Source organism: Sapajus apella, unplaced genomic scaffold (genome assembly GCF_009761245.1).
Source record: "Sapajus apella isolate SASKATOON/1434 unplaced genomic scaffold, GSC_monkey_1.0 scaffold69, whole genome shotgun sequence".
In the NCBI taxonomy this organism is placed as follows: domain Eukaryota; kingdom Metazoa; phylum Chordata; class Mammalia; order Primates; family Cebidae; genus Sapajus; species Sapajus apella.
Window position 1 is genome coordinate 5266931 of NW_022437009.1, and position 15756 is coordinate 5282686.

Below are 15756 nucleotides of genomic sequence, written 5' to 3' on the forward strand. Positions count from 1 at the left end.
TAGATGTACTTCTTTGGAGTGGGGAATGAGACAGCCAAGTAAAAAGGTCTCCCTGGAGAACCTCCGGCCAGCCTGTGCACTGGGAGGGCAGGGTGGAGCCTTGGGAACTTCATGCCATTTGCAGGAGGAAGGAGTCTGGCCCCTCTATTTCCTGTATGGTAGCCAGGGATTCAGTCTGTGAGGCGGAAAGCTTGCTGGCAGGACTCTCACTTCTCTTAGAGTCCCTGTTTCCCTTTTTTCACTTTCACCAAATAAAGCATGCCCTACTCAGCCTTCAAAGTGTCTGCAAGCCTAATCTTTCCTGGTCATGTGACAAGAACCTAGTTTTTTCCTACAACAATTAAAAAACCTCCAAACCAGTCCTTGTTCATGCAGAAATGAATCATTATATAAAAGACAATCCTTTCGTATTCATTCAGCAAATATTTATAAAGTGTTACCAAGTGTCACTTCCTGTGCTAAGTACTAGAGTTACAGCATAAACATGACAAAGGCTCCTAACCCTTATCGGAGCATACATTCATTCCACTATTTATTTATTGAACACCTGCTATGTGCCAGATGCTATGCTAAGTAAGGAGGAGTCTAAAGGGTGAATAAAGCCTTTACTAATAATACCAAAAATAAATGAATTTCATTTGTAATAAGTGTTATAAAGGAAAAATTCAGGGTGCTATGGAAATAAGCCATACAAAGACTTAAACCCAGCCAGGAGTGTCAAGAGAGGTTTCAAAAAACAATGACATTTAAGCTAAGACCTGTATAAGTATGCATTAATAAATCTGAAGGCACTGAAAACATTATTATTAGTTACAAAGAGCTTGTGCCAGAGCAATTTAATGAAGGAAAGATAAGTATTTTAAAATAATGCTTTCCAAGGGATAGCAGAACTAGGAGCTGAAAAATCAGGTAGAGATGTGATAGGTAAATACAAAATCAAGTATCAGTCATCATAAACAATATTATCCTCTACATCAGGAGCCAGAAAACTCCAGTATGCAAGACAAATTCAGCCTGCAGTCTCTTTTCCCAGACCCTTGAGCTAGGAATGGTTTATATATTTTTACAAGGTTCTTAAAAAATAAATAAGGCAGAGGAGGCAAAAGCAGAGAAGAGGGAGAGAAGGGAGACCATATATGACCCAGAAACTGTAAAATATTAACTATCTAGTCCTCTACAGAAAGTTTGCTGACCCATGTTTTATACACTGTAATCAATTAAAATATAATGAAATTTTATTCTACATCTTCACTAAACATGATTCTACCTGAACATTAAACATAGGTACTGAATATGTATCATACATCTTTTTCAAAATTGCATCTTTATTGTTCAAAAGTATCAAAGGATACAACATCCAAAATTACCAAATTTACAATCAGCTACATAAGATGCAAATTTGACCTTAGTGTGCTATCAACACATATTCAAATAATATAAACAACTTGATGAAGACAGTTAACAAGGTACATAAAAATTAGTATTAAAAAATAATGGGCCAGATGCGGTGACTCATGCCTGTAATACCAGCACTTTGAGAGGTCAAGGTGGGTGGATCACGAGGTCAGGAGATCGAAACCATCCTGGCTAACACAGTGAAACCCTGTCTCTAATAAAAATACAAAAAATTAGCCAGGCATGGTGGCAGGCACCTGTAGTCCCAGCTACTTGAGAGGCTGACGCAGGAGAATCGCTTGAACCCAGGAGGCGGAAGTTGTAGTGAGCCAAGATCACGCCACTGCACTCCAGCCTGGGCAACAGAGTGAGACTCCATCTCAATAATAATAATAATAATGCAGCTTTACTTAAAACCAAATATATTTTTTATATTTTAGCTGAAGAAAATAGTACATAATATCTATAATACAAGAGTCTAAGTCAAAGGATTCAATATTTTTCTGAAAAGTAATTGCTATATATTAATAGGAAAGACTATACTTACCAAGATTTTTTTTAATTCTTCAAGTTCTACTTCTTTATTCTTTGTAAGCTTAATCATCTCTTCTAAAATAAGCAAAATAAGTAAATAAATACATGTGTTAAAATGCTGGATTAAAAGAATAGGAAAAGAGACAGAAGGAACAAGCACAATACTATGCAAAATTGAAAAATCAGGAGAGAGAAATGCAACTAGTAGAGGAAGTCCAGACCTAATTATTCAAAGACAATAAAAGATAAATACTAATTGTAATGTTTCTATAAATACCATAGTCAAACAACCCAAAGTTCATAAAGCAAAATAAGCAATAAATCTATATAAAATATATTTGAAATGAGGTCAGAATGTACATTTACGTTCAACTCATCCCTATCTAAACATCTGGCCTCTTAATAAACTTAAAAGAAGTGATCCTCTTTCCTCAAGCTACCTCTGAGCATTGTACTTTGGATTCAACATTACCACCTCCTCTGAGACTTTAGCTTCTATACTACCAATATACACAGATTCTATGTAGAGGCATCTTTAATTTCCCATATCTCATCTAAACATTCTATTTGAATATAAACAATATCTGACCTTTCAAGCTGCTTTCAAATTTCTTACTTTGTTTTGCCAACAAATTCCTATTTGTTACCTACACATTTCTTTTTGAACTCCATGTAAAACTAATGCCTATCACCATAATAATAAAATTATCATCTTAAAGATCACCAATAACTATTTTGTGATACAATTCTCAAGTCTTCATCACTGTGGAGTATTTGATACTATTAACTTCTCCCTGTTTTTTCCTCTTTGATTGTCAAGACCTTGCACTATTCATACTTCCTGTTTTCTCTCTAACTCCTGATCTTGTTTTCTTTGCTGACAGCCTTCTTTCTTGACATCCTAAAAGACAAAGCTTTCCAATGTTTTTCTTTCTACACTTCCAGGAGTTCAACATTATCCTAATAAATTTAAAAATCTTTCCAGCCCAAGTCTCCCACATTTTTCAACTTTCTTACATTTTTAAGCTGCCCACAACAAATTAAGCCAAAGAAGAAACTGCCTACAGAGTTCCCGAAAATGTCCAGCTGTCAGCTAAAAATTTATTGTCTCTGAAATATGGTCCTTCCTCACTGTTAAGGATCATTATTGACTACTGGAGATAAAATAGACTTACTGAAAATTTCTCAGACTCTGCACATTTTTAAAAACACGTGTAGGCCGGGTACGGTGGCTCAAGCCTGTAATCCCAGCACTTAGGGAGGCCGAGGCGGGTGGATCACGAGGTCAAGAGATCGAGACCATCCTGGTCAACATGGTGAAACCCCGTCTCTACTAAAAATACAAAAAAATTAGCTGGGCATGGTGGTGCGTGCCTGTAATCCCAGCTACGCAGGAGGCTGAGGCAGGAGAATTGCCTGAACCCAGGAGGCGAGGTTGCGGTGAGCCGAGATCGCGCCATTGCACTCCAACCTGGGTAACATGAGTGAAACTCAGTCTCAAAAAAAAAAAAAAAAAAAAAAACACGTGTAATAATTGTCCACAGTCTTTAAGGAAAATTAATAAAACATAAAATGTCAATATAGAATCCAAAAGAAAAACCTGTCATGTACATAGCTTATTTACCAGAAAGTGTTATTTCAGATAAAAACACCTAATTATTAAAGACTCAAAAATTGATTAAAGACAGTGGACTGAGCATGTCTCTCTATTTTCACCCCAATCTTATAAAATTAGGAAAAAAAATACAAGAAAAAAATATATAAGAAGAACATTAACAAAATAAGAGACTATCATTAACAAATCAGAAAATTAAGGAAACCTTAGGGGAAAAAAAACTCACATTAATTCAATGAAGGCTATGTGGAACAACAAGACCAGGTGACCATCCTCCTACCACAAAGCCCACCTCAAGATAAAGTAAGAACCCTAGGAATTTGGGTGGCATATGAGGTAGTGTTTCAAATAGATTATTATTCCTAAGCGAGATAAACATCCTCTATAGCAAAAGGCAAGCCACTATGCCCACCTTTACCCACAGCAACTCCCACTCACTTCCATAATCAGAAGAATTAGATTATAATTCACATGTGGGAAAAGACGGATACTTATACTTAGATGAGTCAACAATCAGGTACTAACAATTTGTGAAGAAAAGCAAAACAATGAAAAAGAAAGCTCAAAATTAAACTATGAAAAAAACTAAAACCCAAAGAAAAAGAGTTAATAGAGCAAACAGAAACAGGTATTTTACTAAGTATAATGTTCCGACAGGAAACCAAATCCCTGAAATAGATTACCTAGAGCTCTCAGAAATTTAAAATTTGACAACTGAGATTTTTTAAATAGTAAAACAGACATATTTAAAGATTGAATTAGCAAGGGAGAAACAAATACACACACACACACACACACACACACACACACACACACACACACACATATATATATATATATATATATATATATATATTTAGAGAGAGAGAGAGAGAGAGAGAGAGCTCCCAATTCAGGAAAAAGAACAAAGAGGTAGAAAATGTAAGACAAAAGTTTAAAAACAAGAGAGGCTTGAGATGGCTGACTAGAGGCATTTGCCCACTTACCTTCTCCACAAAGAAGAACTAAATTAGTGAGTAGATAATTACACTTCAAATAGATCCTCTAAGAAAGAACTGGAATTCAACAAAGATGTGTCAAGAAACACCTAAGGCAAGGAAGGAGAGGGAAGCTAGGCAGCCTGCTCAGGATAGGCTGAGAGCCTGTAAAGGCTCCCTAAGGCAGGGAAAGGGTAAAAGATAAAGCCTCAGCCATCCACATTCCTTCTGCAATCCTAGCCATTGTAGACTCCTTTAGGACCTGAGATTAACATAGGTAGCTGCCTATAGATCTCACAAAGGCATTGCTCCAGAGAGGGAGTTCTGGGTCCCACCCACCCTTTAAGTCCTAAGCAGTGCCATTTTGTGAGCCCAGCCACCAGGAGACTACAACCTGCTCTGGGGCCCAACAGCCCCTGCATCTTCATATCCCTGGAGCCCCACTAACATCCCCTACCAATACCCACTGCTGAATACTGCCACCAAGACTGAAGTGTACCCCACTGGCAGCAACCCTGCCCCCTACCAACAGCAGGACTGTAGCACATCTTCTCGTGCCCCAGAGAAAGGCTACCCCTCCTGCAGCTGCTACTACTGGCTGCTGAAAAAACCGGTAGTAGCAGAAAAAAAAAAACAGAAAACACCATCAACCCCATGTCACCCCAGCGGCAGGGCCATCACACATTTGCACACACCCCAAGGACAAGCTATCCTACTCACAGCCACAACCACTGCCACTGCTGGCTACCAGGTGAAGCCAGAGCCACTAGCAGCAACCTCATTGCCCCCAGCAGGGGAGGCACATGCCCTAAGTACAGGCTCAAAGACAGCTAATACCTGGGGCTGAAAACACATGCTCCTCAGAAATGTGCCTACAGCTGCTGGCACCAACAGCAATCCCCTCTTCCCTGGCAGCAGGGCCCCAGCACATTTGCGCATCCCTAAAGGCAGGCTCCCCCAGCTTACCACAACTGCTGCAGCACCCACCTGAGTGCTCCACCAGGGACCTAGGGATCACCCACCCCTGCCCACCAGAGCCAGCACCCATAAACACAACTGGGGATCCTGAAGATAGGCCCGCCATGACTATCCCTGCTCCCTCAAGTGCCTAAGTACACTTGTCCAAAAGCCTAGGGATCACACTGCCCCATGCACCACCATTAGCATCTAAGCACTCCTCCTGGGAGGCTGAAGAAGGGTCAACAAGGCCTGCCGCTACCATCACAGCGGGCACTCACCCACATGTGCTGTCTGCAGGGCTGGGGCCTGGCCCGCAGGTCCACTGCAGCCAACACATTGCATCATTTTTATTTCCTTCATAGCACTTATCCGTATTTATAATTAAATATTTGTTTGTGATTATTTGTTTTGTATGTCTCCCCAAGTAGAGTGCAAATCTCATGAGAACAATGACCATGTCTGGTACATTCCTCATTATGTATCCAAGACTAAATAAGGTATAAGTATCTAAGCCTTAGTTCAATAGTTATTATATATGTAATAATCAAAGCAGAAGCAATAGAACATACTAGGAAGGGAATCTGTTATATAATCAAATTAAAAGCAAAGATGAATACAGATATGGAAAAATGAGTACAAGAATAGGACACATTTAGAGCAATAATATTAGACTGAATTGAAGGTGGGCAACAGCATGAAGCAGCAAAGAAAACTGTAACAAGTTAAGAAACTGGGAAAAAAATCACTTGCCAAACATTTCCTGTTGCATTTGGCTTCAACTCACTTAGTATGCAGTACTCTCACTCTTTAAATGAACAATGAAAAGATACCTGATATCTAAATAGTTTGCACTTAGGCAATGAGATGGCTCTAAAATTTGCCACATAGAAAATCAGATTTGTATTTTTAAAGAAACACTCTAGCAGCAATGTAGAAAATGAGCAAAAGAGATTGCTATCCTGGAAACAAAAGGACTGATTCTCAAGCTATTTTAACTATAATAGCACTGGTCAAAGATGTCTGACCTTAAAGATATAAGGAGTAGGGCAGGTTATATCTAAGCAATACATAGGTTAAAAGCGTTTTGAGGATTGAGACTGCTGAGGAAATCATGGTAGACTACTTTAACCAAAATGTAAGCCTAAGAAAATACCATCAAGGAAGAATGTAAAGTGTAGCCAGAAAACAAAGAAGAATGAGAGCTGCTGGGGTAAGAAAAAAGATTATTAAAGAAAGGCAAAGCAAACAGAAGGTTAGTAAATATAGCAAGGGATGACTAAAGATTAGGACAAATGGGGGTAATCTGAAGCACGGTTTGATGATTAATCTTAAAAATAACAATTTTTATACCATTATGTTCTTTACATGCATCCTGAAACTCTAAAACCAAGAAAGAGAAAATGAGAACTTGAACTATTCTAAGACTGTGGAAATCAAGAAAAGGAAAAGATTCAAATGATAGTTAAGAGTTAGAAACTTTTAAGCTAGTTATATTTTTTTGAGTTAGGTGTTAAGGAGCACCAAATAACCAATTAGCAGTGAAGCATAAGGGAAAGAGAAAAGTACAGAATATCCTTCAAGATTTCTGGTTTGGAGACTATATTTTCAGCCAAAGAAGTTGAGTACCTATTTCATTGTTAATGCTATTCTCCTACACATGATGCTTCCTACACTCCTTCATCCTCTACGACTATCCGAAGCCTTAAAGTCTATCTTTAAATTTAAATCTACCTTTTTCATAAAGTTTTTCCAACTATGCAGTACACATTGTTATCTTAGGCTTCCTCTTGGTATCAGTATTAACACACCTCCACAATAAGAAATCTATAAGTATTCACCCCAAATATATAAGTATGTATAAAATACAAATACATATTTATATTTACATAAATGTATAACCAATGTTATACATTGCTTATAAATATAAATTTATAAAATATAAATATGTATCATATTCATTTTTAAACATATTTAAAACATAAAAATAAATAAAAATAGAAATTCTAATATTTTATTCCCTTTTCCTAATGGAAATTTTGCTCATCCCCTCATTTTGGACACCATTATCTTAGGGTTTTATGTATTCAAGCTTTCTCCAACAATAATCAGAGATTTCTCAAAAGGATAATATTTTACTTCTATACATTCCTACAATATCTAAGGCAATACTAAAAAACACACAAGGTTCTATTTCACAATTCTAGAATACTTTTTTCAAATTAGTCATCATATATTTCTCTACTATGAGAAAATCACATGATACAATTGCATATTTAATACAACAAATAGCAGCCACTTTATTTCAATATTAGACTGAATTGTTACAAATAAATATCCATTAAAGACATTTTAAGAAACAAAATTATTCCCTAGCCTAAGACATTTAATTAAACAATTCTTTTTTTTTTTTTTTTTTTTCGAGACGGAGTTTCACTCACATTTACCCAGGCTGGAGTGCAATGGCGTGATCTCGGCTCACCACAACCTCGCCTCCTGGGTTCAGGCAATTCTCCTGCCTCAGCCTCCTGCGTAGCTGGGATTACAGGCACGCACCACCATGCCCAGCTAATTTTTTGTATTTTTAATAGAGACGGGGTTTCACCATGTTGACCAGGATGGTCTCGATCTCTTGACCTTGTGATCCACCCGCCTCGGCCTCCCAAAGTGCTGGGATTACAGGCTTGAGCCACCGCGCCCGGCCCTTAATTAAACAATTCTAAAAAAAAGTAAGTATGGGTATATATAATGATCTAAAACAGTACTTTATGCTCCAAAGAGGGAATAAAAAGTAGAATGGTTTATATTATTTATATTCTAATTTAAAGTTATGCCAAGAAGATAAAATTACTTGCATTTGATAGTGCAATTTTAGATGAGAAAGGGCTAATCTACAGTAGAAAATTATGCATCACAAAAAAAAGCATAAATATGGTTCAAAAATTCAACCAAACAACCTACTCGTGAAATGTAAAACACACATTTCAAATACTAGACAATATTTTAGTTGACAATTATTCTAATTATACAGGTATTTAAATCTAACAATAAAATATTTGCCAATTCATGAATATTTTTAATTTATAAGAAATGTTTTTTCGGCCGGGCGTGGTGGCTCAAGCCTGTAATCCCAGCACTTTGGGAGGCCGAGGCAGGTGGATCACGAGGTCAAGAGATCGAGACCATCCTGGTCAACATGGTGAAACCCCGTCTCTACTAAAAATACAAAAAATTAGCTGGGCATGGTGGCGCGTGCCTGTAATCCCAGCTACTCAGGAGGCTGAGGCAGGAGAATTGCCTGAACCTAGGAGGCGGAGGTTGCGGTAAGCCGAGATCGCGCCATTGCACTCTAGCCTGGGTAACAAGAGTGAAACTCTGTCTCAAAAAAAATAAAAAAAAAAAGAAATATTTTTTCACTAAAATTAGAAAATAATTTGTTGTTTGTAATTTGCCACAGTTATAGACATGAAGTTTTAAGAATATGAAGCAGAGGTTATTAGAATTATCTAATTACATGGTCATAAATTCACAAAATAACTACTGTAGAGAATGTCTCTCCCTTTTGGCCATGAAAGTTGTTGAATTTTAATAACACTTTATTATAAAATAGGATCACATTTTCCTATGAATAGTACATAATCTAACATGACAAACCAATGAAATTTCAAAATTCAATTAAACAACAACAGACATTTCTCACTAAGAATTATTTTCTTCCTTCAAATATTAAAATGCAAATATTATCAAAGAATCTCTACGGGCAAATGACAGAGGGGAAATTATATTTTATTTCAAAACTGTTTATGATTGTATAATCAGCTAATATTATTAAAGTATACACATTATTATCTAAGTCTTACCTAGTTCACTTGATTTCTTTTGAAGCTCCATGGTAAGTATTTTCAATTGATCTTCATTTTTTTCCAATCTTGTAAAATATATCATTTTCAATACAAAATATTATTTTAGTCAGAATTCATCTCATAACTAGCACTGGTGCAACTTAGCAACTGATATATCTTAGAGTAGATTCACCCACTGGATTGTTAAACATTAAGTACCTACTCTGTGCCATATAGTGTAACATTTTAAAATAAAATATTACTATTATAAATACATAATTGTATATTACATCTATGTAATATACATAGATATAACTTAAAGCTTACGATATAAGTTGTCGCTTCCTGTTGATGATAATCAGATTAATGCATCATAGAACTTTGAAAGAGATTACATATGTAACTACTATTATACTGATTTCTGCCTTAATAACAATATAACTATGAGAACATGTATAATTTGCTTAACTTCTCTGGCTTTCTGCTTTCTCAAAGTATAAAACTGAAGTAATAGGGATAGATGCATTTTAGGTAACTTACCATAAAAAAATGAAAAATCACTTGGATAGGTCAATCAAAGATATACAAATTAGGAGAGCTAGAAAAGCTAACTTTTCTCTCACCATGCACAAGCAATGGAGAAAAAATATTGGTAGGCCCAAGCTATGGCTTCAGAGAGAAACTTGCTCTCCTTTATCCTACCAAACTTAATTAACCCTAATGCTAATGAGACAAAAAATAATTACCTAGGCCTCCTAACACAGCTTTATATAAATATTCCCTTAATATAAAGTAGCGAAAAATAGTCTTTTTAACTCTATTTTTTAACTCCAATGAAACTTTTAAAATATTTTCCCACTTTATACATAAGACATCTGACCACAGTTGTTATATGAATTACACATCAGTTGGCAGTGCCATAGAAAATGGCACTGAATATTTAAAGTAAAATTTTTTTATTCATTTATTTATTAAAAATAATAAATATTTTACCTTTGCTGTTCTGTTCTCAGTAATTCTTTCAAGCTGCAGATAGTAGTTTCAAAGTTAGTAACCACAAATGAATGAGCAGTTCTAGCTTTATTAGATTCTTCCATTTGAGCTTCTTTTTCTTCAGTTAGCTGACAAATTGTTTTCGTTGCTATCTGTAAATCTTCCTCTAAAGTATTTTGAGTACTCTAAATGAAATAAAGTATAAAACAAAGGCAATGATCCAAAGGCCTCAACCAAAAAAGCTGAACTCATCTGCTTCCATACATTTACTGCCCCATTCCAACCCCCATATTTTCCTAGCTATTATCCCTCCTCCCCACCCTGAAATGCCCAGCCGTTACTCTTATTTTAATTCACCATTCTCCAAATCCCACCTACAGTTCTAACTCCTCCATGGAGCCTTCCTAGCCAACCCAGCCACACAGTTCTTCCAATTCTTAGAACTATTAATTTATTGTCTAAACCACCCTGTTGGCACCTGTCCAGGGTCTTGGATTTTAATTATACTCTTGATGTTTTTATGCAATGTCTCTACACTATAGCATTTTGTAGACTAGGATTGTGTCTTCTCTATCTATTTGAAGCTCTAGGTCCTTGTACATTGTATTAGTATTTAATAAATATTTGTTGACTGATAGTATGAGACTTATTACACACTAATCAGTTTTTAAATCATACCACACTTCTTTGCAATGACACTTTAATATCTTCTAGTTCTTTGGTCAAATGGTGCTGCTTCTCAATTGATTCTTTTAGGTTTTCACTCTGTAATTCTAAAAGAGAAAGTTGTAAATAGATAGTACTTAGTAGAAGATATATGCCAAGAAAATTAATTATTATTTGTAACAATTAGTCTTTTTCCTCCATTAGATAATAGTCAAAAATCAGGGGGAAATATGCAAATATAGACACACAAATATTGGTCATCATCAAGCTTTATTGACTTTTCAAGACTTTTATCTCCCAGGAACTCAAAAATAAATATTTAAGGATTTACATTTTTTATAATAGCAAAACATTAGAAACAACCTAAATATCCAAAAGTAGACAAATTATGGAGGTACATAAATGGGATGGTATACTATGTAGTCACTGAAAATAATACTACAGATTTTATTGATGGATTACTAATTTGGATATTCATAAAATATAGAAAAGAGTGGGTTTAATATTTAAACACTATGTGTAAAATAAAAGGATACACGCTAAAATATGAAAAGTAATTTATCTCCTAATGGTAAAATTATTCATGATTTTATTTTCATTATTGATTATCTTGACTTTTTTATTTTTCAAAATATTCTCTTTACTTATTAAATGATGAATAAATGCTTTTGACTCCACTTAAGAGACCATTTTTACTAAATACTAAGTCTCAAATACAAGTCTATATACTTTATATGTGCGCACTCATTTTCAAACATCATAAAAACAATAAGGGAAAAAAGAATTTCATTATATTCTCTGGATTCAAATTATATGATTGCCTCTTACTAAGCTACCTGTCCTTGGGCATGATACTTAACCAGTCTGACTACTTTTCCCATCTGGAATATTAGAATAATGGTCATTATTCATATTATGAAGAGTTCCCTGCTGTTAGAAATAAAAAAGATAATTTAACTTAAAATGCTTAAGCACAGAGTCTAATATGTAATCAATAAGTGAAAACTGCTATTATGATGATGCTAATGATGACATATGGTAGAAACTGGACCTTAATATTCACGATATTTACAACATATTGATCAGGCAGGCAAATAAACAGTAATCATGCTGATGGGTACTCACTAGAAGTTCTGGGAGTTTACATAGAGGGGGCACCTAAGCCAAATAAGATCAGGGTTGGAGGTATGGGGAGACAGAAAAATAAAGTTTAAAGAAGACTTCCAGAAAGTAGCAGCTGAGTCGAAACATTTGAAAGACAGTAAAAATTAGCCAAGGTAATGGGAGTTAGGACAGAAAAGATCATGGGCAAGTATAAAGGCATGTACAAAGGAAAACACAGAAGAGATAGAATGACACATTCTGGCATCTAAAGAAAATGTATCTTAGGAGTATAAGGCTTAAAGTATAACAGATAAGTCACAAGAGATATGATTGGAAAGATAATAATGACAAGATCATAACAGGACTTATATGACTTATTCAGAGTCTTCTGATTCATAATTCATGAAGACAATACAAAACAATGAAGGATGTTAAGTAATAGAAGTATGTGGCAAGTTTATATTTTTAAAATTCCATTCTGAAAAAACTACATAGAATAAAAGGGTCAATGGTTCAACTCTGGGGAAAAAATAGAAAAAGTAAATCTGGAGAGAGGGAAATGTTGACTATTGTGGTGTCCATTATGATACTATTTCTTATGGTCTAGATGGTGATAAATGTCTCCTGTGGAAAATCATAAGCACAAGCTAGCCCTTAGGTATGTATGGGAACTGAATGTATACTGCCAAAATGTTTAAAAGAGCTCCAAGCCAAAATTTAGTTTGAAGTTCCCTAGGATTCTAGAAAAAGCAATATGAAAATTTTCTCCATAAAAATATACTGCTAATCCAGGCCTTAAAGAATTTCCACAGATAAAGTTACATGACCTCACACTCAACAAACACAACAGGAAACAAAGCACAATGAACAAAGTCAGCAAAATGAACAAAATGCCACCTTAGATCTGCAAAGATTTCAGATTTTAGAATTATTGGCTGTGAAATTAAAAAATAAGTATTATCATATACTTTATAAACTAAAGGAAGATATCAGTAATCAATAAAATACTAGAAGTGATACATAAATTTGAAACTGAAAACTCCAAGGGGGTAATGATGAGCTTTGCCATGTAAACACTCCTCTAAAAGGGAATAAAAATTCAAGATCAAATATTAAGAATATTAAAGCATTAAACTCCTGAAAAAATAGGAATTTGCCAGGCCAAAAATGAAGAGAAAATAGAAACCTATAGAATTAAGTAACCACAAAACTTGTTTTTGCCAGAGGACATTTACAGACCCTGGCAAAGTTGGTCTTTTGGTTTGAAATACAATGGGATAAAGAATTTAAGATCTATGAAAACCCAAAGGTAACAGAAGGTAGAGGGAGTCTAAGAAGTAAACTTTTGTACAATAAATTGGGACACTTTTGCTGTAAGGAATAAGCAAAAGTAAAACAACTCACAGGCAGATTTGCAGCCCAAGTTCAAATCACCTGAGTGGTTTGGGACACCCCAAGCCTTCAAGCTGACTTAAGATTGTCCCAAATGGATAGAACTACTGTGTACATGGGAAAAAAAAAAAAAAAAAAAAAAAAAGCAAATCCTCCCAGGTGGATGTTAAGTGATCTGCATACTAGGCAGGCCTTAACTTATTCCTACAAGTAATTTTTTCAAGTTAAAAAAAGGAGCATAAAGTCAAAAACAACAAGGCACACAAGAAAATAAGGCACTTTGACTAAAAACTATCATAAACAAGACAGAATGAGAGTCACAAACATTTAAGATAAAAGATGATCAGAAAAGGACTATAAAATAGCTATTGTTCGTATATTTAAAGAAAAGACAACCTAGAAAATAAGTAGAAATAGAAAACTACATAAAGTAGAAGAGCAGGTTAGAAAAAGAAGTAAGAATAACATCTTAAAATAAACATCTTAGTAACTAAAAATAAAATGGAGGGGATTTCATAATGTGTGAGAAATAAAAGAAGAAAATTAGTGAATTACAAGATAAATAAATAGAAATTATCTAGAATAAGGTATAAAAAGGCAAAACTGTTGAAATAGGAAAGAGATTAAGAGTCAAAGAAGAGTTAGAAAATTAATGTAGGTTTTTATTTTGGTTTCTGGTTTGGTTTTTTGTGGTGGTTGTTTTTGTTTTTTGGGGTTTGTCACCCAGGCTGGAGTGCAGTGGAGCAATCATAGCTCACTGTAACCTCACACTCCCGGGCTCAAGTGATCCTTCCACCTCAGCCTCTCAAAATGCAACATGGGTTTTTTTTCTTCAACATTTTTTTCTTACTCAGAAGACGAGGAAACAGAGAATGAATACAATATCTGAAGAGATTGTTGTTGAGAGTTTCCAAGAAACAATAGTAATAGATAGTAATTTAAAGATTTAAGAAGTTATTAAACAAAACTAAGCCTGTACCTTAACATATCATACTGTAAATGCTTCAAAGATGAAGAACATCTGAAAATCCATAAAAGAGGGAAAAGATATTACTAACTTCATAAAATCAACAAAGCCAGGCATGGTGGTTCAAGTCTGCAATCCCAGGACTTTGGGAAGCCAAGGAAGGAGGATCATTTGAGCCCAGGAGTTTGAAGCCAACCTGGGCAACATAGTGAGACCCTGTCTCTATAAAAAATAAAATAAAATTAGCCAGGTGTGGTGGCATGTGCCTGTATACCAGCTACTCATGAGGCTGAGTTGGGAGGATCACTTGAGCCCATGATTGCACCACTGTACTCCAGCCTGGGCAACAGGGTGAGACTCAACAAAAAAAAAAAAAAAAAAAAAAAAAAAGAGGGGTAGGGGAGGAGGGAAGTGGAGGGGAGGGGAGGGGAGAAAGAGAGAGGGAGGAAGGAAGGAAGGGAGGGAGGGAGGGAGGAAGGGAGGAAGGATACTTTCCATGTGCTAAAAAAAAAATGTCTAGAAATAACATACGGTGTGCCAACCTAGAAAGACATATCATGAAAACATATCCTTTATGGATGAGAATGAATAAAAAAATTTTCAGACAAATGGAATCTATGACAGCTAATCACAAACATATTCTCACTAAAGCAGATTCTAAATATTCCTCTTTAAAACAGAAAGAAAATGATCTGAATGAAAAGTTTAAGATGCAAAAAAAAAAAAAAATGAAGAGCAAAGAAATTGAAAAAAGTACATGGGTAAAACCAAATAAATATTGTCTGTATAAAACAGTAATAATAATGTCCTATCTATAGAATTAAAATACACATATTGTAGCACTTTTCACAATAACAGCAATATGGAATCAACCAGTGTTCATCAATAGATGACTGGATAAATATATATATATATACAAATTGGAATACTGTTCAGCCATAAGAAAAAATGAAATCATGTAAAATCTGATTGTTGTCTCCTTAAATTTTTGATAATTAATACTCTAGAAAAAGAAAAAATAAAAAAAAATTTTAAAAAATAAATAAATAAATAAAGATAATTAATACTCTATAGTAGCCAACTAAATGGTTACAAATGGTTATTTTGCAAGTGACAAAACGAACTAGGTAATAACAAGTAAACATTAAAAAGAAAAACAAAAATTAGCTGATCATAATTAATTTAAATGACTATTCCAGGCAGGATGGAGTAGCTAGTAGCATGCCAGCTCTAGCTGGAAACAACCAGAAGAGACAGAATGGAATAATAGGACTAAAAGGGCTGATTCCTAAAAGAAAACTGCTGAGAAGTGAA

General features: G+C 35.0%; 1 protein-coding gene across 4 annotated transcripts in view; it reads right to left on the bottom strand.

The window, feature by feature from the left end:
* SYCP1 (synaptonemal complex protein 1) overlaps positions 1-15756 on the bottom strand; it is a 119638-nt gene that overhangs the window by 73024 nt on the left and 30858 nt on the right. For all 4 annotated transcript variants that reach the window (XM_032249647.1, XM_032249645.1, XM_032249648.1 and 1 more), the window contains exons 13-16: positions 10992-11086; positions 10314-10498; positions 9339-9406; positions 1943-2004 (exon numbers count right to left, since the gene is read on the bottom strand). In XM_032249647.1, coding sequence (XP_032105538.1) covers positions 1943-2004; positions 9339-9406; positions 10314-10498; positions 10992-11086 — 410 coding nt within the window. The remainder of the gene's footprint in view (positions 1-1942; positions 2005-9338; positions 9407-10313; positions 10499-10991; positions 11087-15756) is intronic.